The 24,610-nt window shown below is 44.7% G+C and overlaps 1 protein-coding gene across 1 annotated transcript in view; it reads left to right on the forward strand.

Moving 5' to 3' along the window:
- Positions 1 to 6,639: 6,639 nt before the first annotated feature.
- LOC136789919 (nuclear pore complex protein Nup153-like) overlaps positions 6,640 to 24,610 on the forward strand; it is a 41,050-nt gene continuing 23,079 nt past the window's right edge. Inside the window, 10 exon segments of the mRNA XM_066991251.1 lie at positions 6,640 to 7,649; positions 9,763 to 10,011; positions 11,086 to 11,225; positions 11,308 to 11,430; positions 13,608 to 13,718; positions 13,994 to 14,047; positions 16,305 to 16,463; positions 17,739 to 17,784; positions 22,098 to 22,180; positions 24,069 to 24,521. Of these exon segments, the coding sequence (XP_066847352.1) occupies positions 7,454 to 7,649; positions 9,763 to 10,011; positions 11,086 to 11,225; positions 11,308 to 11,430; positions 13,608 to 13,718; positions 13,994 to 14,047; positions 16,305 to 16,463; positions 17,739 to 17,784; positions 22,098 to 22,180; positions 24,069 to 24,521 (1,614 nt within the window). The 5' untranslated portion in view covers positions 6,640 to 7,453.

The following is a 24,610-nucleotide window of genomic DNA, read 5'->3' on the forward strand; positions in this document are numbered from 1 at the left end:
AAAAAAAATCTTGGAGAAAACAACTTGCTGGTTTTCCCTCCTTGCTGGCAAGGAGAAAAATAGTCCACCAGGAACAACAAAAAAATCCTAGTAACAGCTCCTTAAGTTATACCCTCTGCTACCCTCTCTGATTGCTCTGGTCTTCCTTCATTCGTGGTAATGAAGTTTTTAAAGCTCTGGTAGAAGGATGACAGTACTCAAGTCAAAGGAGATGAGAGCAATGAGGAAAGCTTTGCTTTAAGCTAGAGCAGTCTTGCGAGTTGCTGCCTTTATGCTGTTCTTATCTTGAAGGGTACAGAGTCTTTTCCAGTCATAGGGACTCCATAACCCTATGAGTATGGAGAAATAGTTGCTAATTAACAGTGTGTATAATAAGTAAGTGAGGCTGGAAACAAAAGAATATTCCTCCAAGAAAAAAAAGGAAGCAGAAATTACTGTACTTAATAGCTGGGGAAGCTGTTAAAGCTAGTTGACACAGTTCTGGTACTGCCGTGTGTGTTTTGGGGGCAACATAAACCATAATTGCTGTGATGGCAGGTAAGAATCCAATTCTTTTTTATGGCTTAGTGTAGTCAGTGAAAGCAGTGGTCCTAAGCTGCATGCTGTTCTTAAATGTAATGCAAATCCTCTTTTGTGACTCCTCAGTACTTCCAGGTTACTTGTAGCTGATCACCAGCAACTGCTTCTGTTAGCTATTAGCTGTTGGGTTTTTGCTAGGAATACTTTCAGTCCTGAATTGAAATGATGACATCCTGAAACAGAAGAGGCTCTTGGAGTATTGTAGGAAGCACATTCTTCCTGGTTCTAGTGCAGGTGTACACGTAGGAGGGGACAGAAGGCAAAGAACCTCACATAGGTGGAGGGGGTGAGGTGGCATCACAGTTAGAGCTGTTGCAGTTAACTCTTCCCAAAGCATGAAAGCAACGTGGCTGGGAACAGGGATTTGTTGGGTTGCTTCTTTGTGTGAGCCAGGGAGTCTTTTGAGGGGCAGATTAATAAGAATATGACACAAGGTAGAGGTGGAATAGATGAAGCAAAGAATCTGGGTGGGAAAAGGGTTGCTTGTACGTGTCTATGGAATTGTTTCAGGGGACTGAGCTGGGGCAAATTCAAGATAATAGATGCAGCCTCCTTGAATTTGGATGGCAGTGCTGAAGCTTCAAAACCTTACAAGGTTTGATGCCACTTCAATTGTAGTGCATAGCTGTGGTACTTGAGCTCAGAAGTGCAAACTGCACAGGATTTTTTTATCTATTTTCTTCAACGTGAGCAGCAAAACATCTTCCAGGAATGTGCCTGGGTGCTACGCTGCTTTGACACGGCTTGCTTTGCATCACCAAACACAGTAGTTAGGTTGCATCGAGTACTTTGTGGAAACATTCATTGTGTTGTCACCCAGAAATGGGATGCTACAGATATGTGTTGGCCCGGCAGTATCAGTGCTGGTTTTTGGCCTTTGAGAGGTTGGTCCATAACATGTGACCTGTGTAATGAGGGGCCCACATAGATTGGTGACTTCATTAAGTCTGATACTGTGGTGGTGTGTGACCCAAGGCCCTGAACGTCAGAAAATCAGGCTGTGGCCACCTATTTTATGCAGACTTTGCCTATTAACAAGGTCTCTACACTGTACGTTAGAGACGTGCGCCTCCTTTTCCGGACTAGATAGCGAAAATACCAGTTTTGTAGTTCAGTGAATGAGATTGGTTGGGCTGTTTGTTCTCCAGAGCTGAAAAATGTTGGGAGTGTATTCTCTTGGAGTCCACAGAAATGAAAATGATGAGAGGAAGAGAACGTTGGTTGCAGCCCGCGTGCTGCTGTTATAAAGTAGTTCTCTGATGTCTTTTTCCCTCTGCTGAGACTTATCAGCCTATCGTCCTTTCCTGTTAGGAGCGCATACCTGGCTTGGGATGGTGTGCGCAGGGCAGATTCTTTACCGTAAGAGCACAGTGAATGCCAGACTTCTTCCTGTACTGCCGTGTTAACCATGAGTCACAAATTCAGGAAGCAGTGATTGCATCGGAACTGCTAGAATGCTTTGCGGAGTCTTTTTACTGGGTAAACTTCACAGCTGCAGTTACAACTTCCAGCCTGTGTTAGCTGAACACATCGTACTGGTGCCCGCCATCAGTTTGACAAAGATGGGATTGCAGTAGGGACTTGCTTTCTTCCTTCTTTTTAATTAAACAAGTCTTTGAAGCAACTTTTCCAACACCGCCATACTTCACTTCTTCCAGTTATTTTCTGTTTTACTTAGCTGAAATGTTTTTTTTTCTTCCAAGCTTGAGGAAGTTTTCTACAAGAATGTCCCGTAATGATTTCATAAACTCTTTTCGTTGTACCTAGCTGCAACAGAGAGTGCTTTTATTCAAAAACCTGCTGGTTTTCTTTTCCAAGAAGTAGTGGGGTTTTTCCTATCTCTTCACTGATGGGAAAGGCTGTAGGACAGTAGCTTGAGGGGCTACTAATGCTGTCATCAGTGAGCCGGGAAAAGGCAGGAGTCCGAAACGGGTAAAAAGTACTTAAAAGGATACCAAAAGAGTAGATGGTACTTAAGCCGTGGACGTTTCTTTTTGCAGGGATGCTCTGGACCAACCGCTTCTTTCTAGTGCTACCTCAAAGTAACTTGCAGATAGAACTCACAGGGAAGGTTGATCAAATGGTGATGATCGCCGTCATTCTGCTGGACACGCAGATACTTGCCTTTCGTTTTGGCTCATTTTTAATACCAATTAACTTCAGTGCCTCGCGTTAATAGACACCGTTTGACTGCATCGGCAAATGTTTCTGAGTCGTGAGTGTCATTAAAGGCCTGTCACCCTACGGAAATCCTTCTAAATAAGAAAAATGGCATTTAAATAAATAAATAAAGCAGCGTTTGAACTTATGAGCAAACCTAGCGTAGCTGCCTTTGACGCTGATCTGGAGGAGAAAAATCACGTTATCACACTACTATGGTTGCCTTAATAGGTTTGGTGTACGTGAGGGAGGGAAGCATTATGTGATGTTTGCCTAGCTATTACATGGCCAATGCAGGAGGGGTTTTAGTCAGTTCCCTGAGCACGGATTGTTGCAGAAGTCGGTGATTTCACTGCCCAATGTCTGTTATTAAGGGCACGATTCACGTCCCGTTATCGTTTTTATTATTTATTTCTGTGTTTATTTTCTGGGGCGGCGATCTGTCACGATGCCCATCGTTCCCCTGCCGTAAGGTAGAATTTAGCGTGACGACTGCTTCCCGGACCAACGGGGCCACGAATCCGGCCTAAAACACCGCTTGTGCGTTGGTTGTCGGCGTGGGGGCTGTTGGTTGTCGGTGCGGGGGTATCGGTTGTCGGTGCGGGGCTTTTCTGACGAGCACTGTGGGCTCGGGGCGCCGTCCCACGCCCGGCGCGGTGCTGCGGCACACCGGCGGTCGGCGCCACGGCGCGGGGAGGCTCTGGAGGTGACTCCTAGCCCCGTGCTTACGGTGGCCGGGCCGGGGTTCATTATGGCGGCCGGGTCCTGAGGGCGGGAGCGGGAGGGCGGCGGGACCGGGACGGGACCGGGGCGGGGCGAGGAACGGGAGCGGCAGCGGGAGGGGGGGGCGCGCGTTCCCGTGAGGGGAGGGGGCGCGCGAGGGAGGGAGGGGGAGGGTGTGAGAAACACTCCGTAGCCAAGAACTTGGGCTCAGGCGAGGAGCTCAGCGAAGCAGGAATTTATTCGCGATCGCAGTGGCGGGCGTCCCGTCCGTGCGAGGACTACCGCACACCAAATTTCCCTGGTGTATTGCCAAGCACTTCCCCGTGCAAGGGCTTACCATACACCGCATTTCCCGAGACTCTTCCTTTCTCTCCCTCATCTCACGCTTCGTCCGTCTCCGGCCGCGCCCCTCGCGGAGCTGCGGAACCGCGGATCAGGACTCCACACTCGCTCCGTACAAAAGTACGTCTCAATCACACGGCACACAGAGTCTCACCCGACCCCCAAGGCAATACTTCCTATTTCTTACCTTGGTCTGTGCACAGAGTTACCGGATCGATTCTCAAAGCCGGAGTGCCTGCCTTCTTCCCTTCCCCACTCCTTCACGGATCCTGCCTCTTTCATCAGTCTCGGGCCCTCTGTCAGCTCTCCGCAGAACCGCCGCCGTCGATGCACAGGACCGCTGAAATCAGCGGGGCATGCCTTCCTGCTGCTGCGGCGGTGGGGCTCCCCAGTAGGCGACTGGCTCCCGGACGAGCCCCAAATTGTGAGAAACACTCCGTAGCCAAGAACTTGGGCTCAGGCGAGGAGCTCAGCGAAGCAGGAATTTATTCGCGATCGCAGTGGCGGGCGTCCCACGAGCAGGAGCGCCCCTGCTGGTTCCAAAACCCAGTTTATATACTTTTTGATGACGGGACCCTCCCCTGTTTCCCCACTCGGGGTGATCCAGGCTCACAATCTGTCTGATGCTTCCCAGACAATGCATGGCCTTCCGTTGCCGGCCTGTTAAATTTCGAATTTCTTTTGACTTTTTTACTGGTTGAAGCGGTGATGTTTCTTCACTTACCTGACTTGACTCAACACCGTGATTTTCCCCGAATTGTTCTACGGAGTCTGGTTGTCTGCGTTTTACAAGGTCGCCTGCTAAGCGTTCTTATCGCTGCAAGCACACCTCAATACCCCATTCCTTACCTTTAAACAACGTAACTCTGCAAAAACATTTTTATTCCCACGAGGGGCAGGGCAGGCCCCGCGGCGCGTGGCGGCGGGGGGCGGGGGGGCCCCGTGACGGCACCGAACGCGGGGGGGGGGCGGTATGGCCTCGGGCGGCGCGACCGGTAGCGGCGCGACCGGCAGCGGCATGGCCGGCGGTGGCAGGGCCGGTGGCGGCGGGGCGCCGGGCGGCAGCCCAGGAGCCCGATCAGGAGGAGGAGGAGCAGGAGGAGGAGGAGGAGGAGGAGGAGGAGGAGCGGCCGGCGGCAAGGTGAAGAGGCGGCGCCACCGTTTGGGCGCCGCGAAGCCCCCCTGTGCCAGGAGCAAGCGGGTGAGGAGCGGCCCCCCCACAGCGGGCCCTTCCCCCTCAGCCCACCAGTTACCCCCTTACTTACCCCCTTACCTTACCCGCCCCTTTATCCCCTTAGTTACCCCCTACCCACCTCCTTACCCCCTTAGTTACCCCCTCGACCGCTTAGTTACCCCCTTAGTTACCCCCTCAGCCCCTTACTAACCCCCTCAGTTACCCCCTCAGCCCCTTCCTAACCCCCTCAGTTACCCCCTCAGCCCCTTACTTACCCCCTTACCCCTCTACCCAGCCCATTACCCCCCTCCTCCCCCTCCCCTTCACCCCCAGCCCGCTGCCCTCAGGACCCCCAGTGCCACCCCCAGGGCTTTCCCCGCTCCCTGCACCCCTCCTCAGCCCATCATCAATTCTCTGAACGTTACCTGCCAGGCTTTGCTTCTCGTTTGTGCTGTAGGGTACAGCAGGTTGATGGTGAAAGCGGTCCGTCAATTCGGGGTGTGAAAATCCCCGTGCTGGAGGGGGGACGCGCCGAGATCCCTCCCAGCAGCTCTTTGCTAAGAAATGTCAGGACGCCCAGAGAGATGCTCTGGAGATGCCCTCTGCACATGTTTGTTCAGCCAAAACCTCTCCGCTATTAAATGAGCAACGTAGCTGAGGGGATTGATTATCATATGCAAAACCAAGGGAGCGCTACGCATGGATAGCTGCTCAATTAGGTTTTTATCACTTGCAGAAATGCCAAGTCCCTTATACCATATATTGACAATCAATCTTGTCCATCTAAAGCTGGCCTGGAAGGGCAATGCAAACATTCCCCACGCTTACAGAGCAACCGTTGAAACCTCTGGCTTGAACAGTGCATTAATGTTGAAAGTGCCATAGCTTGCGTGTGCCGACACCGTGTAGCTAACTGATAAACCTTACACGTGGATTAAAAATAATCAGTGGAGATGGTTTTCTAACTTTTCCATTGTCTGTTATCTCTGCGTGTTTTCCAGTAGGTTTATTTAAAGAGTGTGCCAGAGCAAACACGTGCGTGGGGATATCTGGGGGATTCTGCACAGAGAATGGCTGCTGCACATCCAGCGCAGATCAAATTAACAGTAACTTATCAGGGAAGAATTTTAATGATTTGATAAATAGACAAACTGATAGATGTTACATGTGTGCATTTATTATAGCAGTTAGCTTTGTAACCAGACGAATCGTGCAAATGTTCATAACGTAAAAGGACGAGCTTTGAGCAGATAGCTTGCTTAGAGCATTTGTCAATTAATTTCAGTTTATTTTCAATATCATGTCCACTCTGCAGAAGGTTCTGTGGCTTAATGTTAATTGTCTCTCAGTGATGCAGTTGGGGAGGCACGAAAGCGACCGATGCGATTTTGTGAGGTTATACCTCTGGTTCTGATCCCTACCCCGCTGTTTTTCTCATCCTTCCCCCTACAACTTTAGTCGATAAGTCGATTCTTAGAAATACTTAAATAGATGTGTTTTGTGTGCTTGTGATCATAATTACAGCCCACCAAACCCTCTGTCTCTTACCATTAAGCTCTGAAGGTGCCTGGGCACTGTCAACAGTATAGTTAGCAGCTTCAAAGTTCCTGGGAACTAGTCCTGGATCTAATTTACTTTTTTTTTTCCCCCTGCCTGCAGGAGGGATGATTAGCAGGATGCCTAGCTCATGATTGTCAGCTTTCTGGATATTAATTTTTATTATTAATTTTTATTATTAATTATATTCATTTATATTAATGTATCTTTTATTTAACCGTAGTTCCTGGGGCTTTCGTTCAGGTGGGAATTCTCCGATCGTACCCGATGTATGCCGCAGAGTCAGTCTTCTACAAAATACAGCAACAGCTTTAGAAGGCTCTTGCAAGAGGAGGTGCTGGTGCTATAGCTATAGCTGTGTTTCTTCCAGGACATCTTCTGGGTTAGCCTGACTGTTGAGAGCAGAACTGTTTTTTGTGCGTATAGTCACTGCAATTCAGCATTACTAAAATTGAAAATATTTAGGTTCACTGATTTTAATGGGTAGTATGGTCCTGACTGTCGCAGTAGATAATTGCTGAACTTCTGGTTTAGTTGGTTTTCACGTGAGGGTGCGAAGAGTCCTGGAACAAGTCTGTAGGTCAGGAGCTGTTCAGGCGTAGAGTTTCCTGATAGCCTTGCAGATTGACGACCTGCTGGTGAATTTTGGCAGAGGTTTCAAAACTTTGAACCTTGCCAAGGTCACTTGGAAGTGCAGAAAGTGATAGGTAGTTGTAAATCAATCTTAGGTGAATTTTAGGTTTACCAGAAGTGTAGCGATCCTATGCCAGGGATCAACCTCGTCGTCGTCTTCTGAATATTTGCTGTATAATATCTGTCTTCAAGGTCCGTGGAAGGTGGTATCCCAGCATATGCTGTTGACTGTGTTTCTGTAATTAAACAACTGTTTTTTCTTTCAAGCAGGGAATAATTAGCAGAATGACAGAAACTGTGAGAAATATTGTACCGGCGTGGCTGCAGAAGTATTTCAATAAGCGTGAGGAGGAGTGTGTAGACAGAAATGAATCTGCAAACCAGGAGGAGACTCCGGTAAACTATCACCACGATTATGCAGATGAAGATACCATAATCGATGAGAGATTCACGCCTGAACCAGCAAGAATAAGTAGACAAGGTATGTGAAAAATCATTTGGAATTCTGGCCATCTGTATTTATTCACAGATTTCTAGTTTTGAATCTGAATTTCAAAAGGAAATTGGAATGAGGGTTTTGACAGAATGAAAAACAAACAAAAAAGTCAAAACAACTGTTTGTGAAACCGTCTTAGCTTTAAACTGTATACACAGTTACGAAGCATACATCTTATGCTCTTGGAAGGCATCAGTTAACTTTAGGTACTCTATTAGCCAGGTGCTAAATGCTGAAAATAAGTCATTTGCAAGTGTGCTGGGTTGCATTTTCCATCTTTTAAAAGATATGGAATGAAAATCTGTCTAATTGCCTAAGGCAATTAAAAAAATTAATTTGTTTTGCAGTCTTCGAAACAAAATACTAGATGCTAGAATGGCAGAGGAAAATTCCGTCTCGTGTCCCGACTTTGTTTGTTTTGTTTTGTTTTGTTTTGGGCTTTGATCAATTTAGTAAAGTTCCTTGTTAACTTGATGGTGAACTGGGGAACTTGTGCACGGATGTGGTTTATGAGATTATTATCCTTAAAATATTCAATAACTTTAAGGTCTACGCGGGGGGAGGGGGTGTCTTTGAGAAGGTATTTGGACCGTTGGCAACGAGGTTTGCAACTCCTTTACCTCATGAAAGATTAATTTGTCTTATATCCAGTGCCTCTCACTGTTCCTGTAGTCCTGTTGTATAAATTTGCATCTATTCTTATTTGAGTTTCTCTTAAATTAGCTGTTTTGGGGAAGTCAGCTTTAAATAAGTAAAGAAGTTTTGTCTGAGCGTGCGTAGGTAACCATAGATAATGTGGAAAGTCAGTTGCTTCTGTTGTTGGCAGAATCAAAAAATAAGGAGGAAATATCTTTGCCTCCAATCTCATCTAATTGTGAACAAGGAGATTGGTGGCTTTGTGTGTAGCTGTAGCTTGGGAATGAGTTTGGAGAAAAGAATAGAGAAGGTCTTCATGACTGAGGAACACATGTTGGCTTTCCTATGTAACTGCGTGAAAGGAGCTTTCAGTAAGAACAGCTGCACTGCAAGCTTGCTAACTCCAGGAGATCAGGAGCAGGCGGACACCCTCGAACCTTATGCAGCTTATGTTGCTGTCCGTGGGTGTTACTTACTATGCTTAAGAATAAGATTTTTTTTTTTAATTATTACTACATTTTGAAACCAATGTGTCTCTTCATTTCTGAGGTATCATTGTGCTGGAGCCTATATTGGGTGGCCTTCCGCCTCAATAACTTTCTGTATCTCAAACGGTGCTGTCCTAAAAATCTGCTCATGGTTTGGAGAGCTAATTAGTGGTACTGCAGTGGTTATGAAGATTGAAGTAACTAGTTTAAGCTTCAGTTCAAGTATCAAGAGGATAGTGGCTCAAAGTCATTTGAATTGCCCAGATTCCTGGGAGAGACAGTAGGCTTTCATCAGGCAAAATACCCATGCATAGTTCCATTCATTTAGCAAGATAGACTTCAAGGCCACCTATTCCAGGCCACTGGCATTGTTTGCAGACCCTTTGCTTCAAGAGGGAAAAATGCTCATCTGGTTACTTGGGTCAACATCCTTGTCCCTTGGGTCAAAATCCCAATAGTTAATGGGTAGGAGATGATGTTTTGCCTCTAACGTGAGCTGATATGGAAGAACTTGGGAAAAAAGTACTGCAAACGTTCATTTTCATGTTGTGTATTCAGATTAATATAACCTTTGTTCCAATATTATGGAAGCTGCAGTGTTATCTGTAACTTACCGTGTAATCTCAAATTTTGTAAAGCTTATTGCAAGCTGTACATGGGAGAAGGAGTATATATGTTTGATTTAGTGAACGGCCAAGTCAGCGTTAGAGCATTTGAGCACGGGGTCAGAATGTGGTGTTGTAAAACCTCATAGTTAACTACTTCTGGATGCAACATTAATACTGTGTATCGCAAGCAGTGTTGTTGTTGTAGCCAGACAGATGCAACCGTATCTGGGTGAGGAAGAAGTTAAATTTGGCTTCTCTCTTTTTGCGCTTAGAACTTGGCAATAGCATGGCTGTCGATAGGAAACAGGTTTTGGCTTCTGTGAGCTTGTCTATAGCAAAGCTAATTATCTCCCTGTTCTTGTCTAGAACCATCCACAAGTAGATCAGCACTGAACTTCCCAGTTGCGTTAACAAGGCCCTCTCTTCGTTTGAGCCACCTGAATTATACCATGCTGGATTCTCCTGTCCCACCTTGTCAGCCCTCGACATCTTCTATATTTGGCATTGGCAGTCCTAGGCTCTCCTTCATAAAAGAAATAGAAGATTCTACCTCTGAAAAAGACGATGATAACATCTCAACAACCAGTGATTCCTCCTCTAGAGCATCTGCTGAAGGTGATTTTTGTGTTCTCTGTTTAATTGACTTTTTTTTTAATGTGAAGTACCTTGCGTTCTTTAATATTCCACATCACCTTAGTAAATAAAATAGGTGAATGTCAACTTTGGATGCGAGAATTAAATTGAATTTTTAGTGTTTTAGAAGTATATAATCCTATCACCTTTTTAATAGAAGCGTGCTTTGGAATACGTTTATGATACCCTGATGTTAGAAAGAGTCAGTGCTGAAATATACACATTCAGCTAGGTTATATGTAAATTTTGAACTGGGACGGTAGGAAATCAGGCTGACTTGCCGTAGCTTGACAACTAGGCTGATTGTCTAGAAGGAAGAGTGACTCAGACCTTTCTTGGTAGAAGGCTTCAGCTGTCAATACTTTCATGTCTTTTGCCAAATTCATTGAGGAAAGCACACCATTTTAAAATAAAAAATAAGCATCGTGTCGATGTAGGTTGGTACCTAGGTCTTCTCGCTGAAAGGGCGAACAGCAGGTTTGCAGCTTTTTCTAGTCCCCCATAGAGACAGGGACTGACGTGTGCTCAGCAGGTTTTCCAGAGAACTTTTGTACAGCTGAGAGTAGAGTTGCTGGGCTTTAGCAATATAACCTGAGTGCACTAGAACTTTCTGGTGTGTCTTCGTAAAACATACATGGGCAGAAGATCGTTAACTCTTAGAGCAGCCTTTGGGGAATCTTCCAGGTTTAAAACCTGTGCGATTATGATCTGTGCTGGCCTCCAGCCTTTTACCAACACAGAAAAAAGCTTTGTCCGTACAAATGCACTGATGTTTATGCGGTCCTCTTTTATCTTAGCATGAAGGAAACAAAAATCTGCATTGGAAGCACAGTATTAACTTGGTAAGTTTGCTGAAAACTACTTGCAGCTCTGTGAACAGTTTTCAAGTTTGTAGGTGATACTTGGTTTTCAGTCTGTACGTGAAGTTGATCTATTTAAAGAAGCTGAAGTCATGCTTATTTTTCTGTATTGAAGAACTTGAATTAGTGTGATCTTTATTGTTAAAGTTCTGTACGTACGAGAGGCATTTACATCTAGCATACGTCATTTTGGCAGATGTTGCAGTTTTAAAAAATACTTCATCGTCACTGCTCTGGCCCACAGAAGCTGAAAGAACTCATTCCCTCTCGCAGCATTCTGCAGCTAGCTCTAAGAAACCTGCATTCAGTTTATCTGCTTTTGGAGGACTGTGTCCTGTAAGTACTGCACAGTATTTCTTTTAATCAGTTTGAATGTGTACCTGTTTTTCTATCCACTTATCGTACTGTGTTTCCGTAGGCATGTGGAAGCACGTCTGTTTTTAAGGAAAAGCAGCTTGGGTTTTCTCCATTTTACCCCGGAAAGACGGCCTATGGTGGTGCAGCTGCAAGATCTAGGCAGCCAAAGACGGAACCTTATCGGGTATGAGAAAAGTAGTGTAGTGGGAAATAGTGATGGAAATAAAAAAAGCAGCACTGCCAAAGGAGCTTTGAGCAGGGAGCTGAATATGTGGTAACAGTTGCTCTTCTGCCCTCTTGGTCTACACAAATAGACGAGATTGATTTCTGTTTAAATTCTTTTATAACAGTTTTTACCACAGGTAATACTTGTCAGAAAGAACAAGAATGACAGTTTGGGCAAGTTGTTGGTAGTTGGGGTTTCCTCTATTGTTAGGTCTTTCAAAAAATTCCATTTAAGTGCCATTGTCTGCCTCTGACTACATTACGTTAAAATAACTTGATGCAAAAAAACCAATGACAGCCTAACTTTGAAAACTTGTGTTTATGGTAGCAAAAGCTACAGTAGTCAAACCTGGCTAATATTTATCTGTGGATCTTCTTTTCCAAGCATGCCTACATTCATGCTATGGATATGTTGTATAAGCCTGCAGTCTTTGAAAATATGTAAAATCAACTTGGCTGATCCTTTGTTCTTCTGTTACACAGAGGCATGCAGGACTAAATGCAGTCTCAAGATAAGCAGTGACATGCTTTCTGTTTTGAAGGATTCATATAGTTCTTGAAGAGAGTTATTTGCCCCCAAGAGTTCTTGGAAATACCAAATAAAAACTGCTGACAACTCTGATTAGCTAGAGCTGAATCGAAACGGAAAGTCAAATCAGGTTTGGTAGGAATGTATTTAAATGAAAGTGACTTTTATCGATAAATCAAAAGGAATTTTAAGAAAATGAAAACGCGGGTTTGCTGGCTCTGTTCTGACAGTCCATTTGTGCAACGGAAAAAGGGCAGTACAAGTACCTCACTTACGGGAAACCTTGAAACCTTGTGGTGCAAAGCTGGGAACCCTCTTTGGTCGGCTATTTTTGTTTTTTACAATATTACTGCATTATGGTAAAAAGAGGAACCAAAATAGTAGGCTTTTAAAGGAGAGAGTAGCTTGCTTCTTGCTGCTTGCTGTGAATGACAGCAAGGTACTAGAGAGTCCAGCGAAGGGCCACCAAGAAGATCAAGGGACTGGGAGCACCTCTCCTCTGAGGAGAGGCAGGGACTGCTGGGCCCGTTTAGCATGGAGGAGAGGAGGTTCAGGGGGGATCTTATTGGTGTAAAAAAATACCTGAATGGATGGTGCAAAGAGCATAGAGAGCCATTGTGTTTTCAGCAGTGCCCAGTGCCAGGTCAAGAGGCAACAGGCACAAACTGAAACGTGAGGCTCTGAGCATCAGGAAACGCTTTTGCACTGTGCGGGTGATGGAGCCCTGGCACGGGTTGCCCGGAGGGGCTGTGGAGTCTCCCTCTTTGGAGGTCTTCAAGAGCTGACTTGACATGGTCCTGGGCAACCTGCTCGGGGTGGCCCTGCTTGAGCGGGGGGGTAGACCAGGCGATCTCTAGAGGTCACTTCCAACCTTAACCATTCTGTGGTTCTGTGAGTCTCACTTGTGTTTTTACATGCTGCGTGGTCTGCTTCCTGTCTTCACATCGTGTGATAAGCACAGTGTGGTTATATGAGGGATTTAACCTGGGAAGAAAAAAAGTCACACCAAAGGAAGTTTTTGACTGATATTTGAAGTTGGGTGGTGCAAATACACAGTTTACTTTTTCAGTGTAATGTTTAGATCTGTTACAGTTTAAATCAGATCTTTATCTTTTAAGACAAAGATTTGCAGCCAACTTTAATCTTGGGGGAAGGGAGGAAGCAAGAGAGAAGTAAAACTAGTTCCTGGTTATGATTGTATACACTGATTTTAAGATGGTACACTTAGACCATCGTGAAACTCTGAGGTCTGTGTTGTTACTGAAAATGCTTTCTGTACCACCACAAGCCTTTTCTTGAGTTCTGTTTCCCTGATTACTGCTTCGGAGGCCTTAGCAGTCCTAGCATCATCCGTCTTGACCTTTTACAAGTACGGAGTTCTTTTACTGCTCGTGCAACAAGCACGTGCAAGATGCACTGAGGCCCAAGGTAAACTTCATTAAACTCCAAATGTATTCTCTTCTTTATGGCTTGAACTCCCAGTGACTGCATTTTTCTCTGTCATCGGAATATATTGATTGTATCATCAGTGTAGCCTTGGGACATAAAATACATGCCTCCTTAGCTGAGAATTGACCATTGTAACACTTAAAATGCTAATTTTTCAGGCACAAAAGAGAGCGAAAGCTAGACAAGAAACTGTGCGGCCCCGCGCTACCTTAAGTACCGCTGCACGGTGCATCTTGGAGGCAGTGGAGAAGCTGTCAAGCCCTTTGTTGGTAAATAGCACTTCTTTTAATCTGTTTTTGCTTCATGTGTTTATAAAACTTAGTAAATGTGCCGTCAAAGGATAAAGATAAAACTATTCTTCCTTACGTTGTGGCCGGTTTAATTTATTGTGCTATTTTTTCAACAGGATGCTAAAAGAATGGCATCTCTTTTGCCGCTGTGTTGTATAAGTTGACCATGAACCCCCACATTTTTGTTGCAGGGAACCCTCTGTCTCAGGAAAAAAAATTGCCCTCTAATATTTATGCTTTGTTTTTTCCCTTAGCCTCCGGACATAGATAAACCGGATATTACTGACTTCCAGTCCAAACGAAGAAAGGTAAGAACCAATAATGTCTTAAGCTGAGGTAGATAACTTTTTCAATGCTTTATCACTATTAGAAAAATTTTCTCAAACCTCAGTGACAACATAGACATCAAATCAAGTTAATATTGGCATGTATCCACAGTAGATGATGGGCTGTGAAGATTACTCAGGTTAAGAATTATGTTATCTTTGTAAGTTGAGAGCAACAACTCTAGAACACACCAAGTGGCTTTATCTTGTCCCCCAACTTGGGGTGAAGCTGCATATTAAAATTCCTGTTGAGGAAAGTTTTCTCTTGAAGAAATGATCACAAATAGAAAAATGGTGATTGAGTGGTCATATAGACTTTGTACAGACTTCCGTGTTCATTCGGGCACAGAAAACTAGTTTTTGTGCTTTTTATCACCATTCAAAGTAAAGACGAGGAAAATCGTTAATTTCCGACGCTATAAATCTTACGCTCCTAAATTCCTATTTGGAGGTAGCACAGAACTGGTGATAATGCTGTGGTAAAGCATGACTTCCTTTCATTTTGTTTAAAAAATGAAAACTAGTCATCTTTTTTTGATGACTTTAGTTAGGGGTATCCTTGGGCTTATTAAATTGCAAAACCCTTAAATGACCACTTGAAGATCAGGTGACTGAAGGAAATAACAAGATGTGCAAACTTTTCATCTTCTGTTCTAATGAGAAAAGGGACAGTGTCTCAAGAAGTTTCTGTGCTAATTCCTTGATTGGATGGATGTATAATTAAGTTTACAATCACTTCAGAGTTTACAAACATCTCAGATTTCCTGGACCATCTTTTCACCATCTGCCAAATTACAAGGGCATGGAGAAGTGAAGTATATCATAAATATTATCCAAATAACTAAAACCAAATCTGGTGTGAATTCTCAGTTATATTATAGCAATACACCTGTGATAAGGCATTAAGAAAGATCTGCCAGATTTGCAACAGAGAGCCTGAAATTGTCAGCCACTAAATGAATGTTGCACGCAGCTGTCAGTGGGTGAAAGGAGATAGATTGTCTATTCATAATACTAGAATTCATAATAGTGGCGGGAGAAGGGTAGCCCGGGATGAGAAGCAATTATTTGCTGAGGAGATGATCGTGTGTTTTCTCGCTAAAGTGAACATGCGGTTGACGGAACACTTGTGCACTCAGGCTAAACTTCTGCAGTGGGTAGCAGTGATGTGGTATTTTTCTTATTTCAAGGAACTGTACCAGGCAGAATAGCTCTTGGTGTATTGAATGCCTAACTGGGGGAATTAATATTTTTCTTTTTTACCTTTAAAACCAGCAATGAACCATCGTTCACTCGAAGTAGATTTGTGAACTTACATAAAACATGTTTTATTCAAGGTTTCAAACTGAATGTAGTATTTTTTAGAAAGATGTATTTTTATATACTTTAGAGAGAGTGTGAATTCTATTACTAAGAGTTGGGAGATACTGTGAAATTAAAGCTGCAGCGTAAACCATTTCCTGTTGGTATTGATTTGAACAATAGCATGCTTCCTAAGACTGTATTTTCTGATCCTTAAGACCGCAGGCGGAGCCATCGGTAAATCTTGTAGCCTTTAGGGTTTTTTTTCTGTCTGACAGTTCAGTTAAGTCAGTTTTGCAGAACACGCAGTGGTCTGTGTTAAAAATTAATTCTGGTCTGTGAAAATGCTTTGAAAAGAGAAGTCAAACCCACTACTTGAAGTGCATCTAATGCACATGTAAAGCATTGGATCATATTTTAATGAATGAGATTATTGTAAGATTGACAAGTTGTTTTTTTTTTTGAATGTGTTCTATTGTTTGTGTAACTTTGAAGGGGGAAAATGTAGGGGATGTGAAGCCCGGAAGCCTGTATAATTAGTTGCTTAACACTTCGAATGTTAAATTAATGAATTAAGCTACTGAAAAAAAAAAATCACAGTGTGGGCAGAGGAAAAGATAGGAGCATATTCTAGGAACATGGGTTATTTTAATTATGGTAGCGTGAATTATTTTGTCTATGAAGCTAACTGCCAAATTTTGAAATGGAATTGAGTCAGACTTTGGCTACTTATATATAGCTTTATGGATTTCGTTACTGGTTTTCTGGTGATTTCCCTCTACAAGTTGAACGGTTTTTAGAATTTTCAAATTGTATTCACTGAGTGCCAAGACCGATGGGGGGAGGTTTATAGTTCTGTAATTTGTTTTCATCAATAAATATTGGAATTAATTTGGGTGGACGTAAGGATAAATTGATTGCTGTTTCCCTTTCAAAGCTGGAATCCCAGAATGCATTCGAGCCTCCATCTGTCAAGAGACTTGTGACACCAACGGTAAACCATCAACCGATGCGTTATACGCGGTATTCTGAACCATCACCGACTTCAACTACTCAGTCCAGCAAAATTTGCCAGAGAGTAGACACAAAGTACCAAGTGAGTACATTTTTGAGTCCTTATGTGCCTGTTTTTTTTTTTTTTTCCAGTCTTGGAATGTTTCTCAAACCAATTGTTATCCTATCTTTGCAAAAAGTACTGATAGTATGTTTGAGGCGAGCTTTAAGGCAGTGAAAACCATTGTGAAATAGATTGAGCTTTTATGGATTTAATTCTGTTTTTGGAACACTCAGTGTCTTGTGGTTGTTTTCACGATGTCATGATGTGCTATTGAGTCATCCTGTTCTCAGTGAAAGAATATTAAAAGACAGAAATGTTTTCCTTCTATATTCTCATGTACACAAAGGTGTCACTGATGAAACATGCTCGTGTTCTGTGTAAACTATTCCAGGTGAGCTATGTGCTCCAAGTGAGAGTTCTGACAATGTGCTGAGTTATCGTTTTTGATTGCTTTGGAGTAGATGGAGTCTGATAAATTTTCCATAAAATTAAATGGGCATCTCTTTCTGCGAAAACATCTGTGTTTCCAGTATCGGTCTGAGTGTACAAATGACCACGTGTTAAGTGTATGGGCTTTTTAGGCTGGAAATCAAAGTGGACAGTAATACTGGTTGCTTATTGCTTTTAACTCTTTCAATCTCTGTATTGTTTAGCCAGCACAATCTCCATTTGGTAAAGTTCTAAAATGAATGTAGCAGCAACTGCTTAGTTTTTTGGGGGGGTAGAGTTTTTTCGGTTTTTTTTGCTTGTTTGTTGATAAATGATAGAAAACAGAAAAGTATGTCCCTTTTACGGGGTTGGTAAACACAAGTTTTGATGAAAACTCTCCCCCCCACACGCACAATTTTTGTCATTTTGTTTAAATTAATTACTTTCTTTGTTAGAGGATTTGACAAATTTGATTTAGTGTTCTATCAGTTTGTCCTCAATGCTGAGTGAAGCAGTGATGCTTACTTAGTAAATCCATAGAATTAGTGATTTATACACCATTACTTGTTCACGCATACCAAAGAATGGTTTTGACAGCATAATTGCGTACGCTTCTTCTGTTCCTGTTCTTCTGATTTGCTTTGCTTAAAGCAAATTAAACAGTTGTTGTAAGTGGTCTTATCGTGGTCAATGTATTAGTTGTGACCTCCGGAGGTCCCTTCCAACCTGTACTGTAATATTGGCTTTCTTCTAAAAATAAGTAGATAAAATGCCATCTATCCTTGTAGTTGTAGGAAGAAGGAATGGATTGAGACTGCAGCACTTTGAATCTGTGATGCTTTCTGAAATGAGTTATGATTAAACTTAGCCTTTTCTGTCTTTCAGGAATCTTCAGTTATGACTGCAATCGGTGATGACCTAATTACTGACGGTAATAAGGGTTCTATCATTGTCACTTGAGTTTAGCCATCCTTGTGCCTTTTAACAATACAAGCCAACCTCTACTGGATGAAGAACATCTTGAAAATTCAGCTGAGGTCAAACCTCTGTGGGGCTGATCTGCAATCAGTTGGGGTTTTAAAGCTGATACAGCATACACTGACCGCATCAAGTAAAACGGGACACTGTCAATGCTTCGCAGCAGGTTTCTTGTACTTGTGCCTTCATTCCCATTTGAAAATGGTCTAATACAGAATTTTGTTCTTTGTATTGATTCCGCTAAACAGATTTTATATTAGAAACTCAGTAATATGCAAAAGCTTTGTTCTCCACCCTGAGGTAAAAGCTTATGTTGCAGATTCCAAAAGGAGGATTCAGCTTGCACTTACAAATACGGTACAAAACATATTTGTGTCCTGGAAGGTTTGCAAAATTCCTCACGTGGAGGCATTTTGTGTTAGTGTTTAGAAACTATCCTATGTAACGTGTATTGCCGTAGAAGTGAATTAAGTGACTCTTGGGAAGGTTTCATGGCTGGTTATCCTTAAACGTTATCTTTACTATCTTAAACATTGTCTTTGTTATTATCTTGAAAGACAATTCTAGTCCCAGCCTTCTAATATACAAATTCCCAAAAGTTGGAGTTGTGAGGCTCAAAATTTTAGAGGACTAAATACCTCACTAAAATTAGTAGATCTAATAGCTTATTACACTTAGCTTAAAATACATTTTATTAGCCATTTCACGTGAAGTTTTTTTGTGCGCATGCCTCAGATTTGATACTTGGACTTACCAGGCTTTTATTTTCAGATCCACAGCTCTACTTGGATGTTGATGAAATGAACAGACAATTCACGGAGACGAGCGAAGAACTCTGCGATTCACTCATGAATTGTCACTGGCAACCTCTGGATACGGTCACTTCTGAAATCCCCTCTGCTATTTAAGTGTCTTCTAGAGCATGACCGTTAGGACCAAAGTGCTAAAACTACATTTCTTCTACATTATTCTAGCTCATAAGTTTTAAAGCACAATGATAGGTTGGGTTTTTTTTGCTATGCTTTTGACAGTTTCTGTAATCTTTTTGTTCATCACTCTCTTCTTGGAGCATCATGAAGTCATGTAAATATTCGAGAAATGTAAAGAGGTAAATGGGGTCTAAAGATAGACTTGCCTGTGTAAATAAAAAATTTGTTTCTGCAAACCTGCCAGCAAGGGATTTTACTTGTACCTGTGTGCAGCACGTTCTCTTCCGGCTTATGGAATTTAACAAGGTAGTAAGGGTATTTCATCTGTCTTTATTTTTATATGGGCATTAGGACACAAGCAGAATCTAGCTTTCCCTTGTTTTCCTGGTTCCTTAGGTAAGCGACAAGCCAAGCCTTTCATGTGCTTGCTTAGACTGGAAGTATGTATGGGAGACACTCACAGGCCTTGCTATGGAAACACCTGTGCCCACTTTTTCCTGCAGGCTGCTGGCTCTAACTGTACTACTGATATATGCTAGGTCAGCTAAAATTGGCTTATAAATAGGGTATGTTAAGCATATGGAAGTGTAGACTTCAACTGCCATAGCTACACACATCCCATGGAACGAGGATGATGTCTGCTGGCACTCTCTGCATCAGCATTCAGTTTTCTCTTGCCCTTCTTACTGTTAGACTTCTCAGCTGACGCTTTACAGCGAAGAAATTGCTACAACATAATCCGTGTTCTTAAACCTAAAAAAAAAAATCTTGGAGAAAACAACTTGCTGGTTTTCCCTCCTTGCTGGCAAGGAGAAAAATAGTCCACCAGGAACAACAAAAAAATCCTAGTAACAGCTCCTTAAGTTATACCCTCTGCTACCCTCTCTAATTGCTCTGGTCTTCCTTCATTCGTGGTAATGAAGTTTTTAAAGCTTTGGTAGAAGGACGACAGTACTCAAGTCAAAGGAGATGAGAGCAATGAGGAAAGCTTTGCTTTAAGCTAGAGCAGTCTTGCGAGTTGCTGCCTTTATGCTGTTCTTATCTTGAAGGGTACAGAGTCTTTTCCAGTCATAGGGACTCCATAACCCTATGAGTATGGAGAAATAGTTGCTAATTAACAGTGTATATAATAAGTAAGTGAGGCTGGAAACAAAAGAATATTCCTCCAAGAAAAAAAAGGAAGCAGAAATTACTGTACTTAATAGCTGGGGAAGCTGTTAAAGCTAGTTGACACAGTTCTGGTACTGCCCTGTGTGTTTTGGGGGCAACATAAACCATGATTGCTGTGATGGCAGGTAAGAATCCAATTCTTTTTTATGGCTTAGTGTAGTCAGTGAAAGCAGTGGTCCTAAGCTGCATGCTGTTCTTAAATGTAATGCAAATCCTCTTTTGTGACTCCTCAGTACTTCCAGGTTACTTGTAGCTGATCACCAGCAACTGCTTCTGTTAGCTATTAGCTGTTGGGTTTTTGCTAGGAATACTTTCAGTCCTGAATTGAAATGATGACATCCTGAAACAGAAGAGGCTCTTGGAGTATTGTAGGAAGCACATTCTTCCTGGTTCTAGTGCAGGTGTACACGTAGGAGGGGACAGAAGGCAAAGAACCTCACATAGGTGGAGGGGGTGAGGTGGCATCACAGTTAGAGCTGTTGCAGTTAACTCTTCCCAAAGCATGAAAGCAACGTGGCTGGGAACAGGGATTTGTTGGGTTGCTTCTTTGTGTGAGCCAGGGAGTCTTTTGAGGGGCAGATTAATAAGAATATGACACAAGGTAGAGGTGGAATAGATGAAGCAAAGAATCTGGGTGGGAAAAGGGTTGCTTGTACGTGTCTATGGAATTGTTTCAGGGGACTGAGCTGGGGCAAATTCAAGATAATAGATGCAGCCTCCTTGAATTTGGATGGCAGTGCTGAAGCTTCAAAACCTTACAAGGTTTGATGCCACTTCAATTGTAGTGCATAGCTGTGGTACTTGAGCTCAGAAGCGCAAACTGCACAGGATTTTTTTATCTATTTTCTTCAACGTGAGCAGCAAAACATCTTCCAGGAATGTGCCTGGGTGCTACGCTGCTTTGACACGGCTTGCTTTGCATCACCAAACACAGTAGTTAGGTTGCATCGAGTACTTTGTGGAAACATTCATTGTGTTGTCACCCAGAAATGGGATGCTACAGATATGTGTTGGCCCGGCAGTATCAGTGCTGTTTTTTGGCCTTTGAGAGGTTGGTCCATAACAGGTGACCTGTGTAATGAGGGGCCCACATAGATTGGTGACTTCATTAAGTCTGATACTGTGGTGGTGTGTGACCCAAGGCCCTGAACGTCAGAAAATCAGGCTGTGGCCACCTATTTTATGCAGACTTTGCCTATTAACAAGGTCTCTACACTGTACGTTAGAGACGTGCGCCTCCTTTTCTGGACTAGATAGCGAAAATACCAGTTTTATAGTTCAGTGAATGAGATTGGTTGGGCTGTTTGTTCTCCAGAGCTGAAAAATGTTGGGAGTGTATTCTCTTGGAGTCCACAGAAATGAAAATGATGAGAGGAAGAGAACGTTGGTTGCAGCCCGCGTGCTGCTGTTATAAAGTAGTTCTCTGATGTCTTTTTCCCTCTGCTGAGACTTATCAGCCTATCGTCCTTTCCTGTTAGGAGCGCATACCTGGCTTGGGATGGTGTGCGCAGGGCAGATTCTTTACCGTAAGAGCGCAGTGAATGCCAGACTTCTTCCTGTACTTTCGTGTTAACCATGAGTCACAAATTCAGGAAGCAGTGATTGCATCGGAACTGCTAGAATGCTTTGCGGAGTCTTTTTACTGGGTAAACTTCACAGCTGCAGTTACAACTTCCAGCCTGTGTTAGCTGAACACATCGTACTGGTGCCCGCCATCAGTTTGACAAAGATGGGATTGCAGTAGGATCTTGCTTTCTTCCTTCTTTTTAATTAAACAAGTCTTTGAAGCAACTTTTCCAACACCGCCATACTTCACTTCTTCCAGTTATTTTCTGTTTTACTTAGCTGAAATGTTTTTTTTTCTTCCAAGCTTGAGGAAGTTTTCTACAAGAATGTCCCGTAATGATTTCATAAACTCTTTTCGTTGTACCTAGCTGCAATAGAGAGTGCTTTTATTCAAAAACCTGCTGGTTTTCTCTTCCAAGAAGTAGTGGGGTTTTTCCTATCTCTTCACTGATGGGAAAGGCTGTAGGACAGTAGCTTGAGGGGCTACTAATGCTGTCATCAGTGAGCCGGGAAAAGGCAGGAGTCCGAAACGGGTAAAAAGTACTTAAAAGGATACCAAAAGAGTAAACGGTACTTAAGCCGTGGATGTTTCTTTTTGCAGGGATGCTCTGGACCAACCGCTTCTTTCTAGCGCTACCTCAAAGTAACTTGCAGATAGAACTCACAGGGAAGGTTGATCAAATGGTGATGATCGCTGTCATTCTGCTGGACACGCAGATACTTGCCTTTCGTTTTGGCTCATTTTTAATACCAATTAACTTCAGTGCCTCGCGTTAATAGACACCGTTTGACTGCATCGGCAAATGTTTCTGAGTCGTGAGTGTCATTAAAGGCCTGTCACCCTATGGAAATCCTTCTAAATAAGAAAAATGGCATTCAAATAAATAAATAAAGCAGCGTTTGAACTTATGAGCAAACCTAGCGTAGCTGCCTTTGACGCTGATCTGGAGGAGAAAAATCACGTTATCACACTACTATGGTTGCCTTAATAGCTTTGGTGTACGTGAGGGAGGGAAGCATTATGTGATGTTTGCCTAGCTATTACATGGCCAATGCAGGAGGGGTTTTAGTCAGTTCCCTGAGCACGGATTGTTGCAGAAGTCGGTGATTTCACTGCCCAATGTCTGTTATTAAGCGCACGATTCACGTCCCGTTATCGTTTTTATTATTTATTTCTGTGTTTATTTTCTGGGGCGGCGATCTGTCACGATGCCCATCGTTCCCCTGCCGTAAGGTAGAATTTAGCGTGACGACCGCTTCCCGGACCAACGGGGCCACGAATCCGGCCTAAAACTCTGCTTGTGCGTTGGTTGTCGGCGTGGGGGCTGTTGGTTGTCGGTGCGGGGGTATCGGTTGTCGGTGCGGGGCTTTTCTGACGAGCACTGTGGGCTCGGGGCGCCGTCCCACGCCCGGCGCGGTGCTGCGGCACACCGGCGGTCGGCGCCACGGCGCGGGGAGGCTCTGGAGGTGACTCCTAGCCCCGTGCTTACGGTGGCCGGGCCGGGGTTCATTATGGCGGCCGGGTCCTGAGGGCGGGAGCGGGAGGGCGGCGGGACCGGGACGGGACCGGGGCGGGGCGAGGAACGGGAGCGGCAGCGGGAGGGGGGGGCGCGCGTTCCCGTGAGGGGAGGGGGCGCGCGAGGGAGGGAGGGGGAGGGTGTGAGAAACACTCCGTAGCCAAGAACTTGGGCTCAGGCGAGGAGCTCAGCGAAGCAGGAATTTATTCGCGATCGCAGTGGCGGGCGTCCCGTCCGTGCGAGGACTACCGCACACCAAATTTCCCTGGTGTATTGCCAAGCACTTCCCCGTGCAAGGGCTTACCATACACCGCATTTCCCGAGACTCTTCCTTTCTCTCCCTCATCTCACGCTTCGTCCGTCTCCGGCCGCGCCCCTCGCGGAGCTGCGGAACCGCGGATCAGGACTCCACACTCGCTCCGTACAAAAGTACGTCTCAATCCCACGGCACACAGAGTCTCACCCGACCCCCAAGGCAATACTTCCTATTTCTTACCTTGGTCTGTGCACAGAGTTACCGGATCGATTCTCAAAGCCGGAGTGCCTGCCTTCTTCCCTTCCCCACTCCTTCACGGATCCTGCCTCTTTCATCAGTCTCGGGCCCTCTGTCAGCTCTCCGCAGAACCGCCGCCGTCGATGCACAGGACCGCTGAAATCAGCGGGGCATGCCTTCCTGCTGCTGCGGCGGTGGGGCTCCCCAGTAGGCGACTGGCTCCCGGACGAGCCCCAAATTGTGAGAAACACTCCGTAGCCAAGAACTTGGGCTCAGGCGAGGAGCTCAGCGAAGCAGGAATTTATTCGCGATCGCAGTGGCGGGCGTCCCACGAGCAGGAGCGCCCCTGCTGGTTCCAAAACCCAGTTTATATACTTTTTGATGACGGGACCCTCCCCTGTTTCCCCACTCAGGGGGTGATCCAGGCTCACAATCTGTCTGATGCTTCCCAGACAATGCATGGCCTTCAGTTGCCGGCCTGTTAAATTTCAAATTTGACTTTTTTACTGGTTGAAGCGGTGATGTTTCTTCACTTACCTGACTTGACTCAACACCGTGATTTTCCCCGAATTGTTCTACGGAGTCTGGTTGTCTGCGTTTTACAAGGTCGCCTGCTAAGCGTTCTTATCGCTGCAAGCACACCTCAATACCCCATTCCTTACCTTTAAACAACGTAACTCTGCAAAAACAACATTTTTATTCCCACGAGGGGCAGGGCAGGCCCCGCGGCGCGTGGCGGCGGGGGGCGGGGGGGCCCCGTGACGGCACCGAACGCGGGGGGGGGGGCGGTATGGCCTCGGGCGGCGCGACCGGTAGCGGCGCGACCGGCAGCGGCATGGCCGGCGGTGGCAGGGCCGGTGGCGGCGGGGCGCCGGGCGGCAGCCCAGGAGCCCGATCAGGAGGAGGAGGAGCAGGAGGAGGAGGAGGAGGAGGAGGAGGAGCGGCCGGCGGCAAGGTGAAGAGGCGGCGCCACCGTTTGGGCGCCGCGAAGCCCCCCTGTGCCAGGAGCAAGCGGGTGAGGAGCGGCCCCCCCACAGCGGGCCCTTCCCCCTCAGCCCACCAGTTACCCCCTTACTTACCCCCTTACCTTACCCGCCCCTTTAT

This window comes from Anser cygnoides, chromosome 2 (assembly GCF_040182565.1).
Source record: "Anser cygnoides isolate HZ-2024a breed goose chromosome 2, Taihu_goose_T2T_genome, whole genome shotgun sequence".
Taxonomy (NCBI): domain Eukaryota; kingdom Metazoa; phylum Chordata; class Aves; order Anseriformes; family Anatidae; genus Anser; species Anser cygnoides.